The sequence below is a fragment of the Acinonyx jubatus genome, chromosome B2, assembly GCF_027475565.1.
Source record: "Acinonyx jubatus isolate Ajub_Pintada_27869175 chromosome B2, VMU_Ajub_asm_v1.0, whole genome shotgun sequence".
NCBI classification, from domain to species: domain Eukaryota; kingdom Metazoa; phylum Chordata; class Mammalia; order Carnivora; family Felidae; genus Acinonyx; species Acinonyx jubatus.
The window spans coordinates 122,736,368-122,763,534 of NC_069385.1; the positions used below are offsets into that span (position 1 = coordinate 122,736,368).

The window sequence follows — 27,167 nt, forward strand, 5'->3', positions numbered from 1 at the left end:
TACACAACATAGTGGTTTGACAAGTTGATACATTATGCTATGTTCACCACAAGTGTAGCTACCATCTGTCACCATACCATGCTATTACAACACCACTGACTATTGACGATAGGCCCTATGCTGTACTATCTGCCCATTTTTATTTCATATTGTTTGGGTTTAGGGTTTTAGGTTTTGGTTGGGGTTTTGGAGTTTTGTCTTGTTTTGTTTTGGTGTTGAGTTGTATGAGTCATTTATCTATTTTGGATATTAGCCGCACATCAGACATGATTTGCTAATGTTTCCTACCTTTGGTAGGTTGTCTTTTCATTTTGTCAATGGTTTCCTTTGCTATGAAGAAGATTTTTAGTTTGATTTACTCCTACTTACTTACTTTTGCTTCTCTTGCTTTTATTTTATTTTATTTTATTTTATTTATTTTATTTTATTTATTTTATTTTATTTTATTTTTTTTTTTTTTAATTTACAACCAAGTTAGTTAGCATACAGTGCAGCAGTGATTTCAGGAGTAGATTCCTTAATGTCCCTTACCCATTTAGCCCATACCCCTTCCCACAACCTCTCTAGTAACCCTCTGTTTGTTCTCCATATTTATGAGTCTCTTATGTTTTGTCCCCCTCCCTGTTTTTATATTATTTTTGCTTCCCTTCCCTTGTGTTCATCTGTTCTGTGTCTTAAAGTCCTCATATGAGTGAAGTCATATGATATTTGTCTTTCTCTAACTAATTTTGCTTAGCATAATACCCTCTAGTTCCATCCACATAGTTGCAAATGGCAAGATTTCACTCTTTTTGATTGCTGAGTAATACTCCACTGTATATATATATACCACATCTTTATCCATTCATCCATTGATGGACATTTGCTTTTGGTGTCAGATTCAAAAATCCATTGCCAAGACCTATGTCAAGGAGTTTACTGCCTATGTTTTCTTATTGGAGTTTCATGGTTTCAAATCTTATGTTCAAGTCTTTAATACATTTTGAGTTAATTTTTGTGTATGCTATATATCTTAGTAGCACAGTTTCATTCTTTTCCTGGTGGCTATCCAATTTTTCCTAGCACCATTTATTGAGGACACTGTCCTTTCCACTTGGTATATTCTTAGCTCCTTGTCATAAATTAATGACCACATGTGATTGGGTTTAAGTCTGGGCTTTCTATTCTGCTCCACTGATCTATGTGTCTGCTTTTATGCCAATACCATACTATTCTAATTGCCACAGCTTTGTAATATACTTTGAAATCATGGAGCCTGCATCCAGCTTTGTTCTTCCTTTTTTTAATTTTTTTAATGTTTATTTACTTTTGAGAGAGAGAGAGAGAGAGAGAGAGAGACAGACAGAGTGTGAGGGGGAGAGAGGCAGAGAGAGAGAGGGAGAAACAGAATTCGAAGCAGGCTCCAGGCTCTGAGCTGTCAGCACAGAATCTGGTGTGGGTTTCAAACACACAAAGCATGAGATCATGACCTGAGCTGAAATCGGATGCTTAACTGACTGAACCACCCAGGTGCCCCTCCAGCTTTGTTCTTTTTTGTCAAGACTGCTTTGACTATCTGGGGTCTTTAAAATTCTATACAAATTTTTTGTTGTATTTCTGTAAAAATGCCATTGGTATTTTGATAGAGATTGCATTGACTATATAGATTGCTTTGTGTAGATGGACATTTTAACAATATTAGCTCTTCCAATCCATGAACATAGAATATTTATCCATTTATTTCTGGCTTCTTCAGTCTCTATCTTTAATGCCTTGTAGTTTTTAATATACAGGTCTTTCATCTCCTTGGTTAAATTTATTATAGGTATTTTATTCTTTTTGATGTAATTGTAAATGGGATTGTTTTATTAATTTCTATTTCTAAAAATTCATTACTAAATAAATGCAGCAGATATTTGCATATCGATTTTGCATCCTGCAACTGTACTGAATATGTTTATTAGCTCTAATAGTTTTTGATGGGGTCTTCATGGTTTTCTGTATATATATGATATATGTATATGTAATATATTATCTGCAAATAGTGATAGTTTGACTTCTTCCTTTGCAATTTGGGTGACTTTTATTTCTTTTACTTCTCTGATTATTGTGGCTAGGACTTCCAATATTACATTGAACAAAAGTGGCAAGAATGGGTATTATCTTCTTTTTCCTGATCTTAGAGGAAAAGCTTTCAGCTTTTAGTCATTGAGTATGATGTTAGCTGGGAGTTTGTCATGTATGACTTTTACTATGTTGAGGTAACATTCCTTCTATACCTGCTTTGTTGAGAGTTTTTATTCTAAATGGGTGTTGAATTTGTCAAGTGCTTTTTCTGCATCTGTTGAGATGATCTTGTCATTTGTATCCTTCATTTGTTAGTGTGGTGTATCACACTGACTGATTGGCAAAAGTTGAACCATCCTTGCATCCCTGGAATAAATCCCACTTGATCATAATGTATGATCTTTTCTTTCTCATGATATATGATCCTGTTGATGAATTGTTGAACGTGGTTTGCTAATATTTTGTTGAGAATTTTTGCATCCAAGTCTATCAGGAATATTGGCCTGTAATTTTTTTTTGTGGCATCCTTGTCTGGTTTTGGTATCAGGGCAATGCTGGTCTCATAAAATGAATTTGGAAAAGTTCCCTCCTTTTCTATTTTTTGGAAGAGTTTCTGAAAGATTGGTGTTAATTCTTCTTTGACTATTGGGTAAAATTCTTCAGTGAAGTTGTCTGGCCCTAGACTTTTGTCTGGGGAGAGGTTTTTGATTGCCAATTCAGTCTCCTTACTTGTAATAGTCTATTTGGATATTCTATTACATCTTTAATCAGTCTTGGTAGGTTGTACGTTTCTGGTAATTTATCCATTTCTCCCAGGTTGTCCAATCTGTTGGCATATAATTGCTCATTGTAGTCTCTTGTGATCCTTTTATTTCTGTAGTATTAATTGTAACATCTCCTCTTTCATTTCCAATTTTACTTATTTGAGTCCTCTTTCTTTTCTTCTTTGTGAGCCTAAACAAAGGTTTCTCTTAGTTTATCATTTCAAAGAACCAGCTCTTACTTTCATCTCTTCTACTGTTTTTTAATCTCTATTCACTTATTTCTGCTCTAATCTTTATTTCTTTCCTTCTAACTTTGGGTTTTGTTCATTCTTTTTCTATATCCTTGAGGTATAAAGTTAGGTTGTTTTTGAGACTTTTTTGTTTCTTGAGGTAGGCATTTATCACTATGAACTTCCCTTTCAGAACTGCTTTTGCTGCATCCCATAAGTTTTGTTATGTTACATTTGTTTCAAGTTATTTTTTTATTTCTCATTTGATTTCTTCTTTGACCCATTGACTGTTCAGTAGCATGTTGTTTAATCTCCACATATTTGTGAATTTTTTAGTTTTATTTATGTAACTAATTTCTAGTTTATACCATTGTAGTTTGAAAAGATACTTAATATTTCAATCTTCTTAAATTTATTAAGACCTGTTTCATGGTCTAACATATGACTTATCTTGGAAAATGTTCTATGTGCACTCAAAAAGAATGTGAATTCTGTTGCTTTTGGATGGAATATTCTATAAATATCTGTTAAGTCCATCTCATCTAATGTGTCATTTAAGTCTGATATTTCCATATTAATTTTTTGTCTGGATCCATTTATGTAAGAGGATACTAAAATCCTCAATATGGGGGCACCTGGATGGCTGAGTCGTTTAAGCATCCAACTCTCGATCTTGACTCAGGTCATAATCTCATGGTTCATGAGTTTGAGCCCAGCATCAGGCTGTGCACTGTCAGTGTGGAGCCTGCTTGGGATTCTTTTTCTACCTCTCTCAGTGTCCCTCCCCTGCTGAGGCTTGCTTGCGCTCTCTCTCTCTCTCTCTCTCTCAAAATAAATAAATAAATAAATAAATAAATAAATAAATAAACAAACAAACTTTATTTTAAAAAGAGGGTACTAACAAAATAAGTCACATTGCAGGTACTAGACACTTGTTATTTGCTGGCTGCCCCTTTGGGATAGTCCCTATTGTGTATAGTCTTATTGGGAGGTTGCCTGACAATCCATCATCAGGGGAGGAGCTAGAACCTCTCTTATCCCCAGCAACCCAGGGACAGTCATCTGAGTCAGACTCCTCCAATCATTGTCTGACTCTGCATCCTGAGTTAGTGAAGAATTATTAGTTTATAAATTATAAAGACTTTAGCTATTTCCTGGTATGGGGTGTGTGTCTGTGTCTGTGTGTGCATGCGTGCATGCAAGTGGAGTGGAAAGAGGGAGAAGGGCAGGGAAAGAGAGAGTATGTGGGTATAACATCAATGTTTTTGTGAATCTCATCAGAAATGTGTATATCTTACTGTTTTCAGAGAAGCATCTTTTGGTTCTGTAAAATATCTCAATATTGTAGAGGGTAGTTATCCATTTCATTGGTTTCTGCTATTATCTTTATGATCTTCTTCCTTCTTGAATGCAGAAGATATTTTCCATGCACCTGCCCAAATTCACGTCTTGTGAGTTTCCTATATGATGTGTCCTGTGTCCCAAGGTGCAAGCCAGAAACTCACCTTCCCAAACTCCCTTAGCTAGGCTTCATACTTGAGAATTAGACCCTACCAATCAGACTCACTCATGTGAGACTTGCACTTAAGAAAGAGCAACATGAGAAACCAGGTGCCACACATGGAATGAAGAAACTCCTTTCTAGCCAGAGTGACCTCGGGGGCATTAATTAGTCAAGAAGACCCTGCAGTCCCATGGTAGGTATTATTGGTGCCCAGTGGTGGTAGTAAGTACACAAGGGTCTTTCCATGTCTGTTTTATGGTGGGGTCCAATTTTGTTCTGGTAATGCAGCATCCAAAACTGACTCTTCAGCCCTTCCAAATCAGACTCTAAATACCCTCAGTAAGTATATTTTCTGCTGAATCTAGCCAGTGTGGACTCTGGTGTTTCTATATAACAATTCAGACTATGCATTTTTTTCTTTAGATTGTCCTACAACTCTTACTCTAGCTTCTTGAGTTGAATCATTAGCTTCTTTGTTCTCAATCTTTCTTAATTTCTTTTTTTAATGCTATATATGAGAAACATATTATTGAATCTTTACCTTTTGTGTTAACTTTTAAAAGTTTATTTATTTTGAGAAAGAGTATGTGAGAAACATGCACCTGCACAAGAGGGAGACAGGCAGATAGAGACAACAAGAGAAATTCCCAAGCAGGCTTCACAGTGTCAGACACAGGGCAGGGTGGGGATGGGGCCCTTGAACACTGTGATCATGGCCTGGGCCAAAATCAAGAGTGCAATGCTTAACTGACTGAGCCACCCGTGCACCTCTAGATCTTTATTAATTTCTGATCATTGGTTTCAAAGCTATAAATGTCCCTTTAGGTAATGCTTTAGCTGCACATAGAGCGCTTTCTCTGTTATCAGCTCTCAGTACTTCATGATTTTTCATAAGCTTTTTAGCTCAATCATTATTTTATACTCTTAAAAATATATTCCCAAGCTTGTTTTTTTTTACCTATCTTTTTTATGTCCTTCTTATAAACACCTAAATTTATTGCTTCAGAGTGAGCAAATATGGTTCATAAAATGCTAATTCTTTGTAATTTATGAAGACTTTCTTTGTGGCCTAGAACGTGGTCAATTTTTGTGAATGTTCCTTCTGTGCTCAAAAAAAATTTTCTACTTTGTATTCATTACCAGTGGTTTCCAAATAGAGCTCAGCTGACAGGCCACACTAGACTCATATGAATCACTGTTTAAAAATAGAGTGCCGTAGACCTCAGTCTAAAATACAACAAATCTCTGAGATAAGACCCTTGAATCTGTGTGTCAATCAGCATCTCAGGTAACTCTAAAATGGTAACTTTAGGAAGCACTCTCTTTTGTTCCTACCCACAATGCCCCCACATTCAGACAGGATCAGAGATAAAATTTCAGACAAATAGAATCCTATAATTTTGAAGAGATTCCATATCCTTTCATGCTACATTTTCCCCACACTCAAAATCATCTATTTTAGATTATTCTTCCTTATACTTAGCCTAAGTATTTCATGCATGCCTTCTATTCTGTCTGCATTTCCCCCTCTTTCTTTCCTAAAGAACCAGATTTCATTTCTTAATCCATGACATAGGTGAGACCCATGAAATCATGTAACTTAGGGGAAACACAGTTCCAGGGAGATAGCCTAAGTAGTCCAAATTCACCCCATGATACTTGTTTATGATTGCTTTACATGATTTGTGTGTGAATGACACTCTGCTGGAGACTATAAGTGATCTAGAGATCAGAGATCCAGAGAGCATGGGCTGTAAACTAGTCCTAAAAAATGAAGAGGGGAGCACTTCATCTTACTGTTGGAGGAGAAGATTTTTTCCCATACATATCCTTTTGAATGCCAACAGTGAAGCCCACAGCACCAGCTGATGTTATCTTACAACTAGAACCTAAACAAGTTCTAGGATGAAGTGGATTCTGTGGCCAGCAGAGTAGAAAAACAGTTCACTGACTCTTAACCCAATCAGCTCCAAAACCTGCCCTACACCAAGATTTCCAGTTACATGAGATAATTCAATTAGTGTATTGGTAAGGATTTCTGTTCCTTGCAGCCTGAACCATCCTCACTGATAACACTCTTGGTTCCCTTTCACTGTAGATTAAAAACTCAACCAACCACTTTTGATTTTCAGTGGACCTTTTGCCGAAAGACCACAAATAAATCCTTCTTCGGCTTTTTTATTTTTACACCAAATGCTCCCAACACTGTCATCTTTCCACCACGAGAAAGTCACACTTCATTCCTTAATCAGAGGCATGCATGACTTACGATCATTTGAATAGTGCTGAGTTCAGTAAGAACTTCCTCTAATCTGTCATTTACCTACACTAGTCCAGAAGTCAGGCTTCAGTGCCTACAGAGTTTAGGATTCATATGACTCTATGACTAACATGAAAACAATCAGCATATCTAGAAACATATATCACTAAACCAGGAGTGCCTCATGGAAAAATGAGGAAAGTCAGGTGGCTGTTAAATTACACTAAGTCATTATATAAGAAAAGGGAATGAAAAAATTAAGGACAAGTATATGTAATATAGGCCAGGAAAAATTTTTAAGGGGTGTTACCTGTACTGCCCAACTTGAGACGTCTGAAGTCCAGACATCAATCAAATCTTGACCTTGAAACAATTCCCTAGTCAGAAAGGGATCAGGAATACATTAAAATGAACTCAAGACACTCAAAATTACATATTGTTCTCACATTACTATGGATTTACACGTAATCCGTGATATTAGAAAATGAAAAGCCAAAAAAAAGCAACACACACACACACACACACACACACACACAAATTCTCATATTTACCTGCTATATGCATCTACATTATTTTCCTTTCTGTTAAATCTCCATGCTCATAAAATGCACACCAATTCATCTGCATTTTTTTGTAACTGATTTACAAATGGAAAGGACTTCAAGCTCTTATCTTTTCTGAGAATGCTCCAACTGCAGAAGTGTTCATAGGTAGAATCCAAAAAACAAAAGACATTTATCATATTCTATTTTTTGCTGAGCTCAGCCAGGCTGATTCCCTCAGCCTGATGCCAACATACACCCTCTATCTACAGAAAGCAACCAACCCCAGATGTGTGATACTTAAACCTGCCTTTTCAAATAGAAAGTACTCCCTAAGAGAATCTGTCACTCTCTACCTTCTTTATTTTACCCCTCTCTGTCACCAGAGCAGATCTTCAAAGGCATTCTGCCCCCTTATTCAGAAAAGCAAAAGACCTGTCCAAAAGACCTGCATAGTCCCTGCTTCTCCCAGGCTCCATCTCCAAATCCTATATGCCCTGTTGGCCTATTTAACTTTCCACACCCATTTTCTTCCAAGACATGGGTCCGGGAAATTTCGTTTATATTTTGATGTCTTCAAACATCATTTCCATTCCATGGGGGAAGAAAAAAAAAAAAAACTTCATGAGCCTCCTCTTTTGCTTAATGAAAAGTTGACAAATGAAAACTCACAGCTTTTCAAATTCTTAACATTTTAACTCCAGAGACTTGGAGAGTAAATTAGGTGAATATCTGAGTCATCAAGTAGGTCAGTCTTTTTTAAAGCCAAGAACTGGTCACAGCAGAGTCTCTCATTAGGATTGTGTGATGGAACACTCCACTAGCATCCCCATGGCCTAGCTAACAACCCACAAGAGCCAAACAAAAGGGTCATTTGTTTTTTCCAAAAAATATATTATCCTTCCAATTGGGAAAATAAAATTCTGAATCTATCCTAGATCCATGCTGATAGGGAAAGTCATGTGGATCCTTACAATTAAACGGACAGCAAAATTACATATAAAAACACTTTGGCCACCAACTGGGACATGAAAACTTAGCTACGAAAAACGTTAATGAAAAGAAGGAAGAAGAAGAACTAGGATAAAGAAAAACTATTTTGTTCCTGATCGTTTTAAGAGTAAGATTTTATGTGAATGATTTGTTTAAATGGCTATTAAACTGCTAAGGTGTTTATATATGTAAAATATGCATATTGGAGGAAGTCAGCTGGTAGCTTCACTCTCCTGAGGGAAAATCCAAAGTTCATTACCAATCTTCGGTCTACCGCAGAGAAGTCTGCAAGCCCCAGGGGCCTGGAATTCTAAAAAGGCCATTCAAGCCTCAGGTGGACTCCGCGTTTCTCCATTTCCCTGTCCTTCCGCTTTTCTTTCCTTAAAAATTTTCTTATAGGATTTGCATTTGATGAGGTTCAAGAGGTCACTTCCCCTCTTACCCTCCCCCTCCTGGTCCGGCGAAGTAGCCGCGTCCAGAAAACGAACGCCGTCCTAGCCAAAGTGCCTGAGAGAGGCGGCTCTGCCTGAGGTTTTGCCACTGGTGTCCCGCTGCGGGGGACGTTTTCGACCTTGGAGGAGCCAGCCTGCCCTTTGTACTCAGGCCCTCTGTCCTGGAGAGGACCACGCCGATCTCAAGCAAAGGCCGACAGCCGAGGAATGGCCATTTATTGTCTGCCTTTTCCAAGCAGTATTTGGAGCCCGGTCCTGGACGGAGACGAACCTGGCCAAGGATCATACAGGGGAAACGTCGAAGGCACTAAAATGAAAATGCTCTCTCCGCTTTCCACCCCCAGCTTCTGAGGCTGTCGCCCTCTGTCTGTGCCCTGCGTTTCCGTTCCACTCCCACTTTGGGGTTGCAGTAGCGCACCGCTGCCCAAGGCACCCAGCACCCCAAGCAATCTGACCGCACTAAGCGAACCGAGTGATGGGGCCGAGGCGCGGCGAAGTAGCCCTATACCAGGTCGTACTTCAGCCGCAAGTCCCCTTCCCGAAGAGATGGACCCGCCCCAGCGCGCTTTAGCCGTCGCTCTTAGAAGCCTCTCGGCCGCCGCGCGCTGCTGCTCCGGGCGTGAGCCTTCGGCCCAAAGGTCCTACCGGGGCCTTTTTGCACTTACTTCCAGCTTCTTTTCTAACGCTTAATTTTTAATCCAATCTCAAAACTAAAACAAAGCCCAAGAGTTTGGTTGGGGCTGGAACACGCGCAGGGGCCCAATTCTGCCTTTGCCCCTCGGACCACAACCGGAAGTCACCGGGAGAAAGCTCTGCCGCCGCGCTAGCCGAAATCCGTCCAAGGTCAGAGGAATCCGCACAGCCAGTTTTGAGGCCAATGCGTGTTGAGCGCTCCCGACGTGCCGCACGCTGTTCTACAGCTCGGTTTGTATTATTTCGTTTAATCCTTCTAGCAACTCCATGGGGGAAGCTATTATTATCATCCCAACTACAGAAATGACAAAAGTGAAGTCCGGAAAAATAAAGTTAACTTGCTCAAGGTCAGGTAACTGGCATGTGCAAGGTGTATTGGGGCGGTGAGGGTGGGGCGAGGCGTACACAGAAAATAATTAAGTGGACTGAAAGCATTTACTACCTTAGTATTTCAAATTGCAGGTAACGTTTCAGACTCAGAGCTTTGAGAGCCCAGTGAGGTGGAGTAGGGGTGTTGAGCAGTGGCCCTTTTGTACGCCGGCATACAGGAGGGTAGGGACCCACCCTGCTGCCCGGGCGCTGTGGTTACGGTGAACGGCGAGGGTTCTTCGCCTGCCACCACACCACACAAGCCCGTCCAGAGTCTGCGCCTCTTGCAAACGGGAAATGGAGGGGAAAGGAGGAAAATTCCGCTTAAAACAAGCAAACTCCGTGGGCGCTGTACTGGCGGCCCGCGTCCGCGAGGAATCTGCAAGGCGCCCTTGGCAGCTCAAGCTGCAACGAGCCGGCAAGTTTTTGTTCCGCGTTTTCACGCTTTTCTCACGGGATCTCGAAAACCAAAGATTCCTCGAGTGCAAATCAGCTGTTGATGGCTCGTCCCCCAAGGAGCCAAAACAAGTCACACAGACTTGGGCCGCTCAAAAACCTAACATTATTAAGCGGGAGCTTCCGCGAGGTAGTCACTCGAGTGAGCTCCTCTGACAGAGCTCAGCTCTACACACACACCACACACACACACACACACACACATACACCGCACCCTGGCCACACAGTACCCTGTTCAGGCCACCTGGCATGGACCCACCGCACTGAGAGGGCGCGCGTCTGAGCCCGGGTGCTGCGAAAGAGTCGGATTCCTCCAGGGGCCGCGTGATCCCGTCTAAGAGAAACGTTTCCCCACTCCCAGGGAGTATTAGCCGTTCACTGTGGAGCCATGCAGCGCCACCCTCAGCCTGAACACACTCGGAGAGCAGAGACCCCAGCCCTCAGAGGCGGACTTACTTAAACTTGTAGACAATGGACCCACCATCATTTCCTTATTGGGGACAAAACCAAGGAGCATATAAGCGATTGCTCAGGGAAGGAAATTTCTCAAGTACGCCTAAAATTTAAAGAAGTACCTTAAGACTAAACAGCGATTTTGTTGGATTGGGCCAAAAATATTAGTGTAAATGTGTATATGTAAAAATGTTAGTACTTTTACAATTTTTATTTCATCTTTGTAATCATCACAGAAGGATGTATTGTTTTTAAATTTTTATTATTTCCATTTTACAAAAAAAGAGTAGGAATTGAAGCTCAGACTTATTCAAGGTCATCAGGAGCAGGTGCAATTGTCAAACAAAATCTAAAGACACCTATGAGCATCATGTCACTATTCATCTGCTCTGAGGATGAGGGAAATGCTAAGAACAAAGGTAACATATATTATTTGAGGGAGCAGAAAAAATCAGACAAGTCAATAACAAATATTTCTGAAATATTTGTACAGAGTCCTGGTGTGGACTGAGGGTTGGGGATACAGACCAACCAGTGGGCCATCCCCCAGGATCCCTTTCCCCCTCCACCCTAGCCCAAAATCTTCTCACAAGCACTTCCAAATAGTATGAAAAATTATTTCCTGGTCTGGGTAAATGATTTGGAAACTACTATATGGATAGTATACTATATGGATAAACATATACACACATACATAGGGATAGATATATTCAAAGGCCACGTGTGATCTTGTGATAAATTCTGTATGTGTGATCTGGTATGCATATATGGAAGCAATGTGGGGTTAACTCCCCTTTTCACAGCTTATTGCTAAAGTACTCACCCAACCCCAGTGAAGGTGGGGGAGGGAAAGTTTGTATAATTGGCAGTTTTAGCAGCCAGGAGAAACTCTAGATATTTGGGGCTGGAAGTCACTTGGGAGGAGGGGGGAGAAAGATGGAGAGTTCTGTTTGTAAGATACACATCCAGAACAATGTTCCAGCCTATTTCCAATTTCCCCAAGGAAGTGTGCTTGTCTGCACCAAAATGTAATTTTAGGTATGAAAGAGCTAGAACTGGTGGGTGTGTTTAGGAGTAATAAGGTGCACTTTTAAAACATGATGTCTGGATTTGCCCTAAAATATTTCAGCAAAATGAAAATAGAAAAGAAAAATGGAGCAAGTGTGGCAAAATCTTCATAATTGTTATATCTAGGTGATGGGTATTGAAGAGAGAGCTTATTGTATACCCTCTCTACTTCTGGGTACTATGAGCCTTTTCATTTTAAATAAAAGTGTAAAAAGAAAAATAAAATCTCAATTTTTTCATGTAAATAAGTGTGCTTTATTGTATATAAATCTAATTTTTAGAATTTTGAAAATAAAAGTCAGTTGCAGTAGAAAAAACCAGTTCCTTATGATACCATGTTGCAGAGGAAGACCAGTGGTTGACATCTTCAGCTCAGGTCCGAAATCTAGTTCCCTTGGCTTTCTGGAATCCCAGTTCACTCCTACCTATTGATCGCCTGTCTTTTGTATTCAGCCTTCCCCAACAGGACCTCCAAAGTTCCCCTTATCTCGTAGACTTTCACCAGCAAAAATTTAGGAAGCTGCCTGGCTTTCTTCAGCCAAAAGGAATGAGAAATAATAAAAGCAAAAAGTCGTATTACTGTCACTGTAGACCCAGAAGAGGAGAAAGAGTTCTTGGAACCTCTTCACGGATGAGAACGCTAAGGCAGAAGAAAGTGCCTTCTCCAGGATACCTTGCTGAACAGCGGACTGGAACTGGCTTCACCAAACGTTCGGTGGTCTGTCTCTTTTCTACTAGATGTCAGGAAAACGCCAGGAGCTCCGGGTATGTAACTTACAAATGAAGACCCAGCCTTCTGCCCCTTGCTTCAAGAAACCAAAACAGCTGCACTGAATCCTGAATTTCTTCAGCATGGCGTAAGCATGATTGCCACGGAGAGAGCGCACTTCGACAGAGCAGTGCCAAGTACGTAACTTATTTTCTTCTTTAAATGTTAACGGCATGCGGGGGTAGGAAATGTGCCCTAAGATGGTCAACCCAGTACTAGGCAGACGATAATTTTTGAAGGAACCTAGGGTCTGGGACACGCGGCTGCGGGGAGCCCGGACCTCAGTGGCTGCGTCAGAAACCTTGGGCAGGTGAGGGAGAGGGAGCTGCGCCTTTGGAGGAGCACAGGGCAGCCTCTCTGACCACGATTCCCGAGAGCCTGGCGCCACCCAGCGGAAATGAAAAGAACTCCTGCTTTTCCTCCAATTGCACCCAAGAAAAGGGGAGGCGCAGCCCGCAACACCGCAAAATCCAAGGATTTTTGGAGGGGGGGAAGGTGACACTCATTTGACGACTCCACAAATCCATGCCCAGCCTTCCCAGTTCACTCCTCCCCACCAGCAAGGGCACTCTGACCAGGCCCCAAAGTATGTCCCCTTGATCCCCAAGACGAAAAACGCTTTCTCCTAAAATGCAAACTACGGCCACGGAAAAGCTTTTAGTGTTGATGTTCAATGCAGAGTAGGGATATGCGTTTGCCGTGCCGGCCGCGCGACGGCAAGCACAAGGGAGAGTCAAAGCAGAGGATGGAGGGGAGGGCGACGAGGGCCGCGTAAATCATTTGGAGAGATTTTTGGCCTGAGTCCCTGTTTCCGAAAGGTTGCGGGATGGTTTGACGTTGATTATATAGCTGCTTTCTTTTCAAGTGCGCGCCCCTCCCCACCGCAGCCCGCCTGGTGTGCGAGGATTGTGTTTGAAAGGGAGGAAGCATTCTTGAAGTGGTGGGTGATGGATTGTCTAAACCCTTCTGGGACGTTTTGGGCGGGGGTTTTTCCAGGCAGCTCATCAATAAAGACCCCCCTGGAGAGGGGAGGGGGCAGCTGGAAAACAGCCCCCACCTCCCGGCCTGGAGGAACCAGGCCTGGAAAATAATATTTGTGGCCAAGGGGAAGGGTATGAGGGAGTGAGAGAGGGCAAATGGGCCCCGGGCAGGTGGAGACTCCTTGCCAGGATCCTTCAGCCACGGAACCCTTTTGGGCTTCACCGCAAGGATGCCGCAGGGTGACTCATTGGGGGTAAGGAGGGGTGACAGCCGAAAGGCTGGTGGGCTCTCAACACCAGGGTGTCAAGAGAGCAGGAAGTGGAGGTTCCAGAGCCAACATCAGTCCGTCTTGATGCACTAGGAGTCTTCTGTTTCTATAGATTTCTTTTCGAAGCCCCAAACAAAATCTGTCCATCTCTCTCAAATTGGAGGAGGGAGATTTAGGGTGGGGAGTAAGGATGATCTGGCTCAAGCCATCCCTTGGCTTTCATGGGATCAACACCTAGAACCAAGCCAAGGAAATGAGGTAGCCTGTGACGCTGAAAAGCCCCCTTCCTTCTCATGGGCAACAGCCTTCAGAGATGCCCCACGCAGGGTCGTGTAGGCCGCAGACATGGACTACTGAATGCCGATAGGGAAACGGGCGACTGCTAGCTCCCTGGGAAGACTGGAAATCTCAAAAGCAAGGCCAGCTTAGAGAGGCAGCTTTGGGGCTTCGTCTAGGATAGGAGGTCTCAGCTTTCTCAGAGAGCCACGGTCTCCGGTGTTTTCCCGGTCTCTTCTTCCGTCCTAGCACTGGCCAGCGCTGGCTTCCCCCGGTGCTGGCCTTGCGGGCCTTTCGTCCTTTGCGCCCCAGGGTCCACCAACGAGCTGTCCTCATTCCACGACCAAGGGTCAGGCCGCATCCCAAAACAGGGATCCACTGCCAGATCGGGGTCTGGGGGCAGGGAGGAGAGTAATGGGGGATGGATGACAAGAAGGGCTCCCGAAAGGCAGCTCCTCCAAGGCGGCGTCTGGGCGCCTGAGGTCCCGAGTCAGGCTCTGGGCGCCGAGCACGTTTTATTTATTCCCACAGAGGATGCTGGAGGACAAAAGAAATATTTGGACGTCAGCGCTGATTTATATTTTTGGAAGAGCTACGTTTCCTTTTCTGAAGAGAAGCAAGCGCGCCCCATATCCTGAGCTCAGCAGGGAGGACAGGAGGGGAGTTTTGATGCTCCAGGAAGTTCATCCATCGCGGCGCGGCGCGCAGGGCCCGGCGCCCGCGGAGTTCGCTGCCCTTGGAGATATTTATTTATTTGGGGGGAGGGGAGGGCAAAGGGAGACGAGACAAGTCAAACACGTGAAGAAAAACCGACCACGGCTGAATTGGGACCTCCAGGGCGCCTCCCGACCTGCCGCCCCACAGCGGGCCGGCGAAGCTCCTACGTCGGGGGGCGTTGGAGACAAATCCTCGCAACCTCCGGACGCGTTTGGCTGATGAATTCCGCAGCCCACCGCGAGCGTCCTCCCTCGTTCAGTGCCTGAGGCTAACCTCTCCGGACCCAAGGGCGCCTCCCAGGTGGTCCTGTCCCTCTGGCTGGCTGTGCGCTGAGCGCGTGGGGCCCAGCCACCTTCCTCCTGAGCCTGGTTAAACAGGCAGAAGCAGTGGGCGAGGGGCGCCTCAAAAGCGTGGTGCCACAGAGTAGGGGGCGCGCGGGCCCCGCGGCTGGAGGCACAGCAAGGTGGGCGCAGAAGTAATGCCGAGCTCAAAATATCCTGAGAGGCCCTGGCTTCACTGTTTTGTTTCATCAACGGGGACTTCCCTCACAGCAGCACAAGTGGATGCAAAATTTCCGTGCTGAGGGGCACCAGCACCCACACTTGCTTCTGCCTTTTTTTCTCCCAACACTGGGAATGTGTGGGACAGGCTTCTCTAATTTTCCTTCGCTGCTGGGAGTCCTCTCATTCCTGCCCCGTCGGAAGGGCGCACCGACTGTGTCTTTCCCAGCACTGCCCCTTTTCTCTTGTTGCTGCAGGCATCAGAGCTGCCTTTTAGGAGGAATGGCAATGCCTACGATGGAAACCTTCTTCTCAAGCCCCACCCATAAACTCAGTAGGCGGTGGAAGAAGCCTAAGGGTGGTCCACTGGTCCCCTTGAGCTCTCAAGGTGCCCTGCCTGGTACCAATGCGCTGGCACCCGGGTCAGGGCCTGAGGGTAGATGGGTCCTGTTCCTGGAAGTATACCAAAGTTGTGTCTCCCAACTGAAGGGCTCTAGGGCCTCGAAATCTGAGAAGTGTGGAGACAGGAAGAGGCGCAGTCGCCATATGGGGCTCTGGAAGATTGGACCCCTTTTTACTTCCTCCTCAAGCACCTCAGACTAGGCCAAGCCAGGTATCAAATCAGGTCTACCTCCAGGCCCAGGAGATGGGGGCTTTCCGCGGATCTCTCAGGAAGGTGGCTATTAAAAGCCCTGCCCAGGACAGGCGTTTGGAGAGCGGAAGAATCTATCCAAATAAACATTTGGAATTGGGTGGCTGGTGTTCATTCAAGCCCGGAGGTCTAGGGGTTTCTGGACCGAGGAAGAAGAGCAGACACTGAGAAGGGTGTAAAATTCCCACCATTAACCCTCCTTGCCAAGTTCCCCTCTCCTGAGCGCCTTCTCCTGGCCTCCTGGCCTCCTGGCCAGATTTTCTACTATAAATTAAAATTTCTAGGGGGGCCTCTGCGTCGTGCAGGCTCCTGGTCTTCCTTGGTTTCCTCAAACAAGCTGACACTCCCTGAGCCTCAGCATTGAGTTCCCACCGTCCCCATCTACAAAGGCCTCGCAGGAGCTAGAGAATCCTCTACACATATTAACTTTGTACCAAAACACAGGGTGAATACAGTGGTCAGTTACAGGCCGATTTGGGAAGAGGCTTTGCTCCGGCCGGGCTGACGGAAGGAAGGGAGGGGCAAGCAGAGCTAGAGTGTCCCGAGGAGGAGAGGTCTTGGATGGCGGTAAACAGTGTCGGTGCGGATGCGTCTCTCCGGTGGGTAACTGGTTTAGTCTAAGCCATTTCATGTAAAACCCACGAAGCAGAGGAAGTATGCTAAGAACATAAAATTTAAACCGCAATAATGAAGAGATTTCCTAGAATGAAACGCCGATTACAAAACAAAATCGGAGAAACCCAAGCTTCCCGAAGTTTACATTCCCCAGCGCAGGAGCAGGGGCGGGGCCTTGGGGTTTGGAGCGGGAAAGGAACCCGCAGCCCAGGCGGACACAGTCAACCAAAGAGGGTCAGAGCACCGAGGATGGACAGAGGGCGGTTGCACTCGACGCCCTGTATTTCTGGTTAAGCAAGGAGCAGCCTGGGCTCATCTATATTCATTTTAACGAACCATAATACCTTTCCTTCCAGTAAGAAAAAATAAATCTAGATTTTTGTTGTTTATAAGGCAATGGAAGTAAGGAAGAGCTCACCACCATAAGAAAGGACTTCGGAGAGAGGGAACTGTCCTAAGCAAGGATATGTTGCAGAGACAACTTTCCTCTTAAACTGTCTGCTAAACAGAAATTCAGATATTCTTGCCAGGGATAAAGAATTTGACATGACTTGTTACTGCATGCATTCTTACCCAGGAGATCTGTATAAATCAGTAATTAAAACAAAGTTGAGAGGTTTCACTGCAATGTGTGGAAGCAGCACTGGATTGGGATCCCAGACCCCCCCCCCCCACTATAGGCCAGCTTTGTTATTTCCCCAGGTGTGACTTGCAGTGAGTCATCTGATCTTTCTGAACCCCAGTCTCCTTATGGCTAAGCGGAGATAACTGTACTTAGGTCAGATGGTGGTGACATGATGTGAGTGGAAAAGCTTCTACCTGTGAAGTCTATAAGGAACAAATTCGGGGGTTAGTATTTCTTGACTTGGGGGTCCCTGTCAGGGGAAGTTTCCATAGGCAAAAGTGGGGTCTCCAAGAAAGAATTTCAGAGAAAAGCCTCTTCCTGCTCAGATAACTCAGGTCACCAACCTCCATATTTTTTGTGGAGTGCAGAGTAGTATTTAGATCCCCGGAGAGAGAAAAAGGCTTCAAGACAGCTGAGCTGCTCCTGGCTGGAACTGTAACTACAATGCCTACAGTCTTTCTAAGACCTGTCTAGCCTCCTGTAACACTCAGCAAAGTATAAGTGGTATTTCTTGCAAGTTTGAAGAGTTTAAGTAAAATGGATACCATTGTCACTTGGATTGGATAGGAAAGGGAGCCTTTAAAAATCCCTGCTATTTTAGCCTGCTTGGATTTTAGGGTAGGTGGTTTTTATTCTTCAGTCTCTGGGTCCTAAAACCTTTTAGGGTCTGAGATCCAATGTACATAGAATTCCTAGGTGTGGACAGTCAGAGAGGGTTCAGCAACAGTGATATTGACTTGCTTGCTGAATTTTCCAAAAATCTATTGTCCATCACCCCCACCTACAAATAAGATGATTGCCTTCCTTTTCCTTATGTTTCCATCTGGGCCAATTCTCTTCCCACTAAACACACACACACACACACACACACACACACACACTGAAGGCTATGTCAGTGGGATTCCTTTTAGATACTATGTGTCCTCCTCACTCCAGTTTCTGTTGTATTTGATTATTTTTCAGACATTTAAAGCATTGATGTAGTGAGCCTACCATGTATACTTACTTACATTTAAATTATTCCATGTAAAATGACAAAAGGGGGTAAGAGAAAAAATACCATGAATAAATGGGTATCCATCCCCAAAATATGCTCCCAAGTCACTCAGAAAGAAATTCTTAGAAGTAGAAACAACTGCAAAACCCCTACCCCAACTCAATCAAAACATCCCATCCGGAAAAGACTGACTTGTTTCTTTTTTCTATTGGAAATGAGCGGTAAACTGAGTTCATTTTAGCCGTGTTTTCTTAGCTGACTCTCGGCTACAATCAAGCCATTTTCGGACACATTCCCATGTAGGTACCAGGGGTGCTCTGGAGGAAGCTGTCGACGCCTGTTCAGCTAATTTAGGTTTTCTTTGTCTAATTACTGTGGAGCTTAGGGAAAAGGAGCCCGGCTCAGGGCAGTAAACTGACACTCGGTCTCTGTGTGTGGTATCCAGGCAGGGTTTGATGGAAAAAGCCTGCTTCCACTCAACTTCAGGTCACTGTCTGGGGCCAGCCCCAGCCCAGCCCCCAACTTCCCCCCTCCCACTCCTCCCTCTCCTCAGCTTTGACAGCCCCACCAGCACACTCAGTCAGGAGCAGATTCTCTATTCAGTATCTCCAGGGGCACAGATAGCTAGTGCCACCCCACTGCCTCGGTTCTGTTCCAAGGCTTTTGGCAGCTGGCCTTTCTCTGGATCCCGGACCAATCTCAGATTCTCTTGTCCTACCCCCCCTCAGGCTCCCCAGCACACATACTTGCACCTTAGTCCCTTTGGAGTAGACACAGAGGGGTGCCCAGCCCAGCCTCCCATTTTGTCCTCTGGTCTGCAGCACCTCCCTTCTGGGCCTCCCCCATCAGTCCTTGTGTGGCCAGGCCAGCTCCCAGGCCTCCGGCTCTCCTCCTCCCACTTCCAGCCCCTGTCCCTGGTCAGACTACATTTCCTTGCACGTGTAATCCAATAACTAACTGTCGGGTCTCATTGGAAGTGATTCCTCCCGAGGGCACATCCTCTCTCCCAGCCTGACTCTTACTTAGAGAAGAATTGGCCACACTGGGGTGGAGTGTTCTCCTACATAAGGTAGTTTCAAGATGGCACAGTTTTTTGGTGGACAGCATTGAGACTAAGGATTGTAAATCTAGTGACAGTTACCCCTTCAGGACTGAATATAAATACAGCTATCTTACTTATCTCACTCAGTGTCAGCCTTCTTTCTGCATTTTTTCTTTCTTTCCTTTTTTTTTCTTTTCTTTTCTTTCAAAACATCAGATGGAAAAAGGAAAGGAAGTGGAAACAAACGCAAACATGAATCCTATTCGACTGGGTTTCCAGAGTCTCTAAACTTTGGTTTTTTCTCTATCTATACCTCTCTGCTTAAAGTTCTGAAACTGCTCCAGGATTGCTCCTCCGCAGTAACGCGGTGGGGGGAGGGGGAGGCACAGGGGGGCGGGGAGGGAGTTTCTGCGGCGCCCCAGCTTCTCGCCCTCTGCTAAGCAACTGTTGCGGAGCTTACAGGCCCTGTCAGAAAGAGAGAGGATGGAACTTTACCTTTGGGCGTGTGACACCCTGGCGTGTGGTGAGGGCTGCAATGTCTAAATGAAGTTGACAGATGGTGTCAGTGCGGGCACAGGGGGAAGGCAGCTAAGGAGGCTCCCGGCGGGCGGCGAGGGCAGCACCAGCACGAGCGGCCGCACCATTCGGCCCAGGATGAGACAGGAGGAGGATGAGGAGGAGGAGGAGAAGGAGGAAGGAGGAGGGGGAGGAGAAAAGGGGGAGGTGGGAGGGATATGAGGAGGGGGATGAAGACCGGGTGGGGGTGAATGGAGGGAGAGGAGGGCGGAGGAGAGAGCAGAGGGAAAGGGGGAGGAGAACGGAGAGGAGAAGCATGGGTGGGTCCGCTCTGCGGGGTTGGCTGGTTTGGGGGATGAGAGGCAGGGGTGCTATAAGGGGCAACGAGAAAGAAGATTTCATAAAGTTATAGGTGGTCGAGTTTTGCTGGGGATGGGGGTCGTCCTAGCAAAATGTGAATGAGTCTGTAGTCCCTCAGTTTGAAAGAGGGTGGGTAGGTGAGAGGGAAAGTGGCCGAGAGAAGAATTAAAAGGCCGAGGAGAACCCTGGAGAGAGGGGAGCAAGATAAGAGCTGGAGACTGCAGCCAGGTTGGGAGGGGGGAGGAGTGAGCATTGAGGCCGAGCGCTCCCTCCCCAAGGCGGCGCGGAGAGTGGAGGGGGCAGGGCGGGGTGGGGGTGGAGGGACGGAGCGAGGGAGGGAGGGAGGGCGGCCGGGGGGAGGGCGCGGGAGGGAGGAAGTCTGAGAGACAGAGCGAGGAGCGCTCCTGAAGGGAGACGTCGGGCTCGTCCCCGGGGTCCCTGCCGCGGTCCCAGCTCGCGGGCGCAGCTGCCCTGCGCCGGGCCGCTTTGGTTCCTCGGGACCGGAGGCCGTTGCGCAAGACAAGGGCCCGAGGCTCCGGGGAGGGATGCGCCGGGCGTTGCCTCCGGCCCGCCGCCGCCGCCGCCGCCAGAAGCCCCAGCGGAGCTGAGGGAGGCAACGCCGAAGCTCTGGCTCGCAGTGGCCACCGCTGCAGCCCGAGCGGCGGTCTAGGGCGCTCGCCGGGCTTCTGGGCCGACCCCGTTCCGGCGCCTCCACTCCCGGCCCCGGGCCCGCCCCCGCGGCCCGGCCTGGCTCACGGGTCCCAGATGACCACCGAGGGCGGGCCGCCGCCGCCCCCGCCGCGCCCGCCGCCGGCCCCGCTCCGCCGCGCGTGCAGCCCGGCCCCAGGCGCGCTCCAGGCCGCCTTGATGAGCCCGCCGCCCGCCGCCGCCGCTCTGGAGACCACCTCGTCGTCTTCGTCGTCGTCCTCCGCCTCCTGTGCCTCCTCCTCCTCCGCCTCCAACTCGGCCAGCGCCTCCTCGGCAGCCTGCAAGAGCGCGGGCGGCGGCGGCGGCGGCGCGAGCGCGGGGAGCGGGGGCGCCAAGAAGGCGAGCTCGGGGCTGCGGCGGCCAGAGAAGCCTCCCTACTCGTACATCGCGCTCATCGTCATGGCCATACAGAGCTCGCCCAGCAAGCGCCTGACACTCAGTGAGATCTACCAGTTCCTGCAGGCGCGCTTTCCCTTCTTCCGCGGCGCCTACCAGGGCTGGAAGAACTCCGTGCGCCACAATCTCTCTCTCAACGAGTGTTTCATCAAGCTGCCCAAGGGCCTCGGGCGACCCGGCAAGGGTCACTACTGGACCATCGACCCAGCCAGTGAGTTCATGTTCGAGGAAGGCTCGTTCCGCCGCCGGCCGCGCGGCTTCAGGCGGAAATGCCAGGCGCTCAAGCCCATGTACCACCGCGTAGTGAGCGGCTTGGGCTTTGGGGCCTCACTGTTGCCGCAGGGCTTCGACTTCCAGGCGCCCCCATCGGCGCCGCTCGGTTGCCACGGGCAGGGTGGCTACGGCGGCCTCGACATGATGCCCGCGGGCTATGACGCAAGCACAGGCGCCCCGAGCCACGCGCACCCGCACCACCACCATCACCACCACGTCCCGCATATGTCGCCCAACCCGGGCTCCACCTACATGGCCAGTTGCCCTGTGCCCGCCGGGCCTGGGGGCGTCGGCGCGGCTGGGGGTGGCGGCGGAGGGGACTACGGCCCGGACAGCAGCAGCAGCCCAGTGCCCTCGTCCCCAGCAATGGCAAGCGCCATCGAGTGCCACTCTCCCTACACGAGCCCTGCGGCGCACTGGAGCTCGCCCGGCGCCTCGCCTTACCTCAAGCAGCCGCCCTCCCTGACTCCCAGCAGCAACCCCGCGGCCTCTGCAGGCCTGCATTCGAGCATGTCCTCCTACTCGCTGGAGCAGAGCTACCTGCACCAGAACGCCCGCGAGGACCTCTCAGGTAACGCAGTGAGCCGGTAGCGGCCCGCTGGCGGCTTCGCCTCTATCTAAGCTTTTGGGCTCCCAGGCTACTGCAACTTCCAGGGAGTCGCCGAAACCTAGGGGTCTGAAGGCACTGGGAGGAGCGGGTGCTGAGGGGAACGGGAACCTTATCCATCAGGGGGAGAGATTGAGGTCATACTGCCTTCTCTCATAGCTTTGGCCAAGAGCTGGGCCTCCAGAATTTGCACTGCCAAGAGGATGGTGCAAAGTCGCCTGCCTCCCTAGCGTCTCTGGGTGACCCTATGGACTGCAGGTCTCAAGTCTCAGGACCGACTTAGCTTAGAGAGAAAGAATGTTCTTGGGGGAGCCTGGCCAAAGAGCTGTATCTGCTTCCCTTTGTGTGTGACTGTGTTTAGTTTGTTTTGCTGTGCTTTCCTCCCAAAGTAAACGTCAGAAAGGGAGATGTTCTGTATCTTGAGGTCTTGAGGGTGTGGGTGGGGAGGGGTTGCAACTGGGCAGGAGTCGAGAGGAGGGGAAATGAGGGAAGGGCAGAGAAGAAAGCGGGGGGGGGGGGGGGGGCAGGATCTTTCACAGAAGGGAGGTGTTTCTAGTGGGGAGGGGCAACAGCCTGTTGAGGAGCCCCTTACCTCCCAACACAGAGCACCAACCTTGGTGAGGCCAGTCTTTCCTAGGTCAGAAGGATCTGAGGCCCACATTGTGCCCCCCCCCCCCCGCCAAGAAATATTTGCCTCTTGGACTTCACTTGTGTTGCTGGTGTAAATTATGTTGGTTGAAGATTATGAAAATTTACTGACTTGCCAAAGGCAATGAAAGGTAGGAGGGGGAGAGATGGGGTGGAGGAGGTAATTTGAATATTTAGCCATATTTATGGGGACAGTGGAGATAAACTCTCTCACATTAACTAACCCCTCTGAAGCATCCACAGCCTGTGGATTAAAATCAGGCTAATTTGCCCATCAAATGGTGCTCTAGCTCACACTTACCTTTCACCCCATTTAGAAAATATGTCACAGGATGATGCATACATATACATGTTTGTGAATCAGTGTACCACAAGAGCTTCAAGGGACACGGAAAGCCCAGAAATGGGCAAAAAGATGGTTCCCTAGATGGTGAAATTTCCCAAATAGGCCTTTTAAATGAGGGTCTCAGAGGTTAACTAAACAAAGACAGTCTCGGCAGGACCACACGGGAGAGGATTTTAGCCTGATTTAACCCACTGAGAGCAGAGTCTTGTTCAATTTTTATGGGAATTTCAACAAGTAACCAATACAGACGACCTTTCCCTCTCTCTCTTTTTTTAATCCCCTGGGACTGGCTGTCAATCACTGCTCACCCCAGGCCGGCGCCCACTCCCCCACTCTCCAGCCCACTTCTCCTCTCCCGCCCTGCCCGCTGCCCTCCTTGCTTTCCCTGTTCTCCCTCTCCACACAGGCTCTACTCACTTTAAACCCAGATTCCGAGGTTTCGCAGCTGCGGTGAGACTACACTAAAAATTAAAACACAAAAGAACTCAAAAGAAAGAGGCTTATGATTCTTCTTTGAGACCACCTTCGCCCCACCCAGTACATCGGGGCACACGCACAAGTCCCAGAAATTCGGGGATCCGGAAACAGGACACTTGGAGAACGAAAACGGCGGAACTAAAGCACGCCGGCCTCCCGCAGCGACCTTCCCGGAGAGTCTTGCACGACCTTTGGGCAGAGCTTAGGGATGCTGGGGAGGCCATGGATTGGGCCAAAGCCTACGGGGACGCTTTGCTCCTTCCCTTGTCTTCTGGGCCCGGTCCCTTTCTTCTGTCCGCCCCCCCCCCCCCCCCCCGCCCTAGTTGGCAACCTCCAGTCGACAGGAGGTAGGGGCTCAGCAGGAGCAGGCTGGGTTCGAGGACGCCTGGTTAGGAGTGCGCCGCCCGCGGGGCCGCGGGCCACCGAGAGACTAGGGCCCAGCGAGGAGCCGGGAGGCCCAGCAGGGCAGAGACTGTGGGCCAAGAAGGTCTCCCCCAGCAGACGCACACGCGTGCGCGCACACACACACACACACACAGCACACCCACCGGGGGCCGCGGTCCCACTCCAGACAGGGAGGCCAAGGCCCGCGTGCTCAGGGAGGCCCCGCAGTCCTCGTTAAGTACTGTGAGCCTTTCAAGATGGAGCTAGGGCTTTTATCCCTCACTGATCACATCAAAGAGCTGACGACGGCCTTCGGTCTTAAGGTATGAGTTTAGCTCTGGGTCCCGTTATTTTGAGATCATAGAAGTGGCACCGAGAAGTGCTGTAACGTGATGGGTGAAGGCACCTGTGTGTAGAGAGCAACACGCACACACCGGAGCGCAAGGACCTATTGCTGCTTTACGAGAGCAGTGCGGCGCGCCGTTGGCGACAATAGATGTTACCGGGCAACAAACGTAGCCCAAGTCAGAGACCACTTAGCCTGGTGGCTCCGTAAGCCCTGGGATGCTGGCAGGCCAAGGCGTCGAGAGCAGGGCGCGAACGCTGCGGGCGGGCGAAAACGGTTTTAACGCACTTGAAAATCGAATCCGGCCCGGCACCAACGTGTGATTTATGGTGCCATAAGGCACGGGTATCTAGGAAAGACGCGGGTTAAGTGGTCTAATCCAGCCCGGTGCGGAAACAGACCCGATCCGGGAGAAGTCTGGGCCCCGGCGCGCTGCGGACACCGCGGGCCAGTGCGCCCCGGGGCCAGGAGGCGCCGAGAAAGCAAAAGCAAAAGTCGTCAGTGGGTTGGCGCCCAACGGCCGGGCTCAGGGCCTCGGCAGAGGAGCGGCCCCAGCGAAGAGGACTGAGAGCCGTCTCGGTCCTCTGCCATCCCGGAACTCTGTCAGGGGCTGCCCGCGCTGCCGGACGTCTGGGTCTGCAGCTGAGCGCTTATGGAAGGACATTATCTGCTCCCTGGAGTCGGGCTTCTCTAGAGGAAGCCTGAGACTTTCAGGACCTACGATGACCTGCACTTTCCTTCCAGGCCCTTTGTCTTGCAAAGGGATTGTTTTCTGTCACCTCCTTTTGGGACAAAGAATAATCCCTGCTGTGACCTGCTACTCTGACTGGGCCACTTAGTTGGGAAATAAGACAGGAGGCTTGAAACTAGAAGTGGGAGTGACAGTGGCGTTTCTGGGGCAGGGGACTTGGCCTCTGCAGCTGGGGCTTTGGCAGCAAGGTCCAGGAGCCCTGCGTTTAAGGACCCCATCAGAGAGCGTGGGCCAAATGGTTCCCGTGTTGGTGCTCCCCCTGCGATTAAAGCTGTCGTGAGACTCCAGGAATAATAGGGGAATTCAGACACTCTACAACTCGGTTGAGAGGAAGATCGTGCTCTTTGCGGGTAACATCAAAACAAAACATAGTGATGGCAGAGTCCTCCTCGGACTCAGTTTGAAACTTTGAAAAACTTCTGGAGATTGGGTTTGCTCTACCAGTTTTGTTACAATAGACAAAAGGACACATCAACCCCTTTCTTACCCTGAATCAAAATAAGGCATGAGTTAAGTTAAAATTTAAAAAGTGATATGTCCCATCCTCAGACTGTTTGTGAAGAGTTTTTCTTTTCTTTCGTCTTTCAGTGGGACTGCCTCGATACCAGCATCACTCTACCCCAGTGTGCGACAGAAAAGATTTTGTCCTCAACTTTAATGGCATTTCTTCTTTCCATCCCTCTGCAAGCGGGCCATATTATCACCATCACCACCACCAGAGCGTCTGCCAGGATATTAAGCCCTGTGTCATGTGAATGGGGGGAAGGAGGCCATGCCAAGGCCGCTCTCGGCTCTCTTCCTCCACAGGGCAGAAGTAACTGAGGTGGACTCCCACAATATGCACGGCGCTAGCTGTAAGTAGCACACCAATCACTTAGCCAGAATCCCCAGGCCAGCGCTGTTCACGGATACTTGTCTACCATTGGTAGAAGGACAGCCCCTGGTAAAGTAATGCCCCTCATATGAATATGTGCAGGCTCCCAGTGAGGGGGAGAGCCAACTGAGAACTCAACTTCTTAGCAGAGATGGTAAAAAGTTACCACATGAAAAACATAAACATGTAACTCTGGGATCTTCATTACCTTCAGTAATCAGGGTCTGAAAAACGCAAGTTGTGTGTGTGTGTGTTTTTCTTTGTCTATGAAAATTTTTGTGCTTTTCAAAAAGGCAGTGCTAAGCACAAGACTTCAAGAAAGCCTCATCTTGTTGCCTAGCCAAGTAAGAGAGTTCTGTTTCACCAAACACTAAGTTTGGATACAGGTGCCAAAGAACATTATTAAGAAAGTATTTAGAAACAATGTGTCTAGTTTAAGAAAGTGGTTTTCAGTATTGTGACAATACAACGTTTTTTTACAAGGTTGTTTTCTACCACCATATTTTAAAGATATTTTTATGATTTTCGTGTATACTCACACTTTGCTTGTATTTTAAAAGAAGGATATATTTGCACTTATGTATACTTTTACAGTTTGCCAAACTATTTTGATGTAAAATTTTTTTCAATAAAATATATATAACAAATAGCTGTTTTAGGGATCTATTTCCTCCACTGGTGTCCTGGGATCACCAGGTTCTCTCCTCTGCCAGCCGGCAATGCAACTCTACACTGGGTTTTGTTTTTTTTTTTTTTTCCAAGTTGTATAATTGACGTGGTGTGGGGTCTGTGCCTTGAGTAACACAGGGCAGGTTCTGATTGTGGGTCTTCTCAGGAGAGAAAGAGAAGAAGGAACTTCTTCTTTCTTTCCTTCACCCTAGCTCTTTCTGGCTAAACAAAAACCAGAAGGTAAAAGGAACTTAAGAGAAAACCAGGCAAGATAATGAAAAGCAAGAGTCTGATTTGAGGAAACCAAGTTTCGTGCCCCTTTTGTTCTCTTTCCTGTGGCTAAGGAGAGTTTTGCCTTTCGCTCTTTGCTCTTCCCCACTAGCAGGCAGTGATGGGGCAGAGTGGAAAGTCACCATCTAGGGCTGGGCTGAGCCTGGGCTCCTGTGAGCTCAGTGGAGGCAAGAAAGGAGTGGTATCCAAAGAATAGGACCAGCTTCCCCTTTTCAAGTCACAGTTTTGTTCATTACATTTTATTGTGGG

The 27,167-nt window shown here is 47.8% G+C and overlaps 1 protein-coding gene and 1 long non-coding RNA gene across 2 annotated transcripts; both read left to right on the forward strand.

Annotated features, from left to right (window-relative positions):
• Positions 1 to 8,775: 8,775 nt before the first annotated feature.
• On the forward strand, positions 8,776 to 17,939 carry LOC128315668 (uncharacterized). Its single transcript, XR_008298677.1, has 3 exons — positions 8,776 to 9,715; positions 12,569 to 12,736; positions 14,656 to 17,939. It is a non-coding gene; the product is annotated as an uncharacterized LOC128315668 (long non-coding RNA).
• Positions 17,940 to 20,508: 2,569 nt separating this feature from the next.
• FOXF2 (forkhead box F2) lies at positions 20,509 to 26,622 on the forward strand. The gene is made up of 2 exons (XM_027040162.2): positions 20,509 to 22,096; positions 25,673 to 26,622. Exons 1-2 carry the CDS (start codon positions 20,914 to 20,916, stop codon positions 25,837 to 25,839), a joined length of 1,350 nt encoding a protein of 449 aa, XP_026895963.1. The 5' UTR covers positions 20,509 to 20,913; the 3' UTR covers positions 25,840 to 26,622.
• The last annotated feature ends 545 nt before the right edge of the window (positions 26,623 to 27,167 follow it).

Excerpts from the sequence above, each read along its gene's own strand:
- FOXF2 (XM_027040162.2), top strand. The coding sequence starts at position 20,914 with ATGACCACCGAGGGCGGGCCGCCGCCGCCCCCGCCGCGCCCGCCGCCG. Across the intron at positions 22,097-25,672 it reads CGCCCGCGAGGACCTCTCAG|TGGGACTGCCTCGATACCAG; the intron begins GTAACGCAGTGA and ends TTCGTCTTTCAG.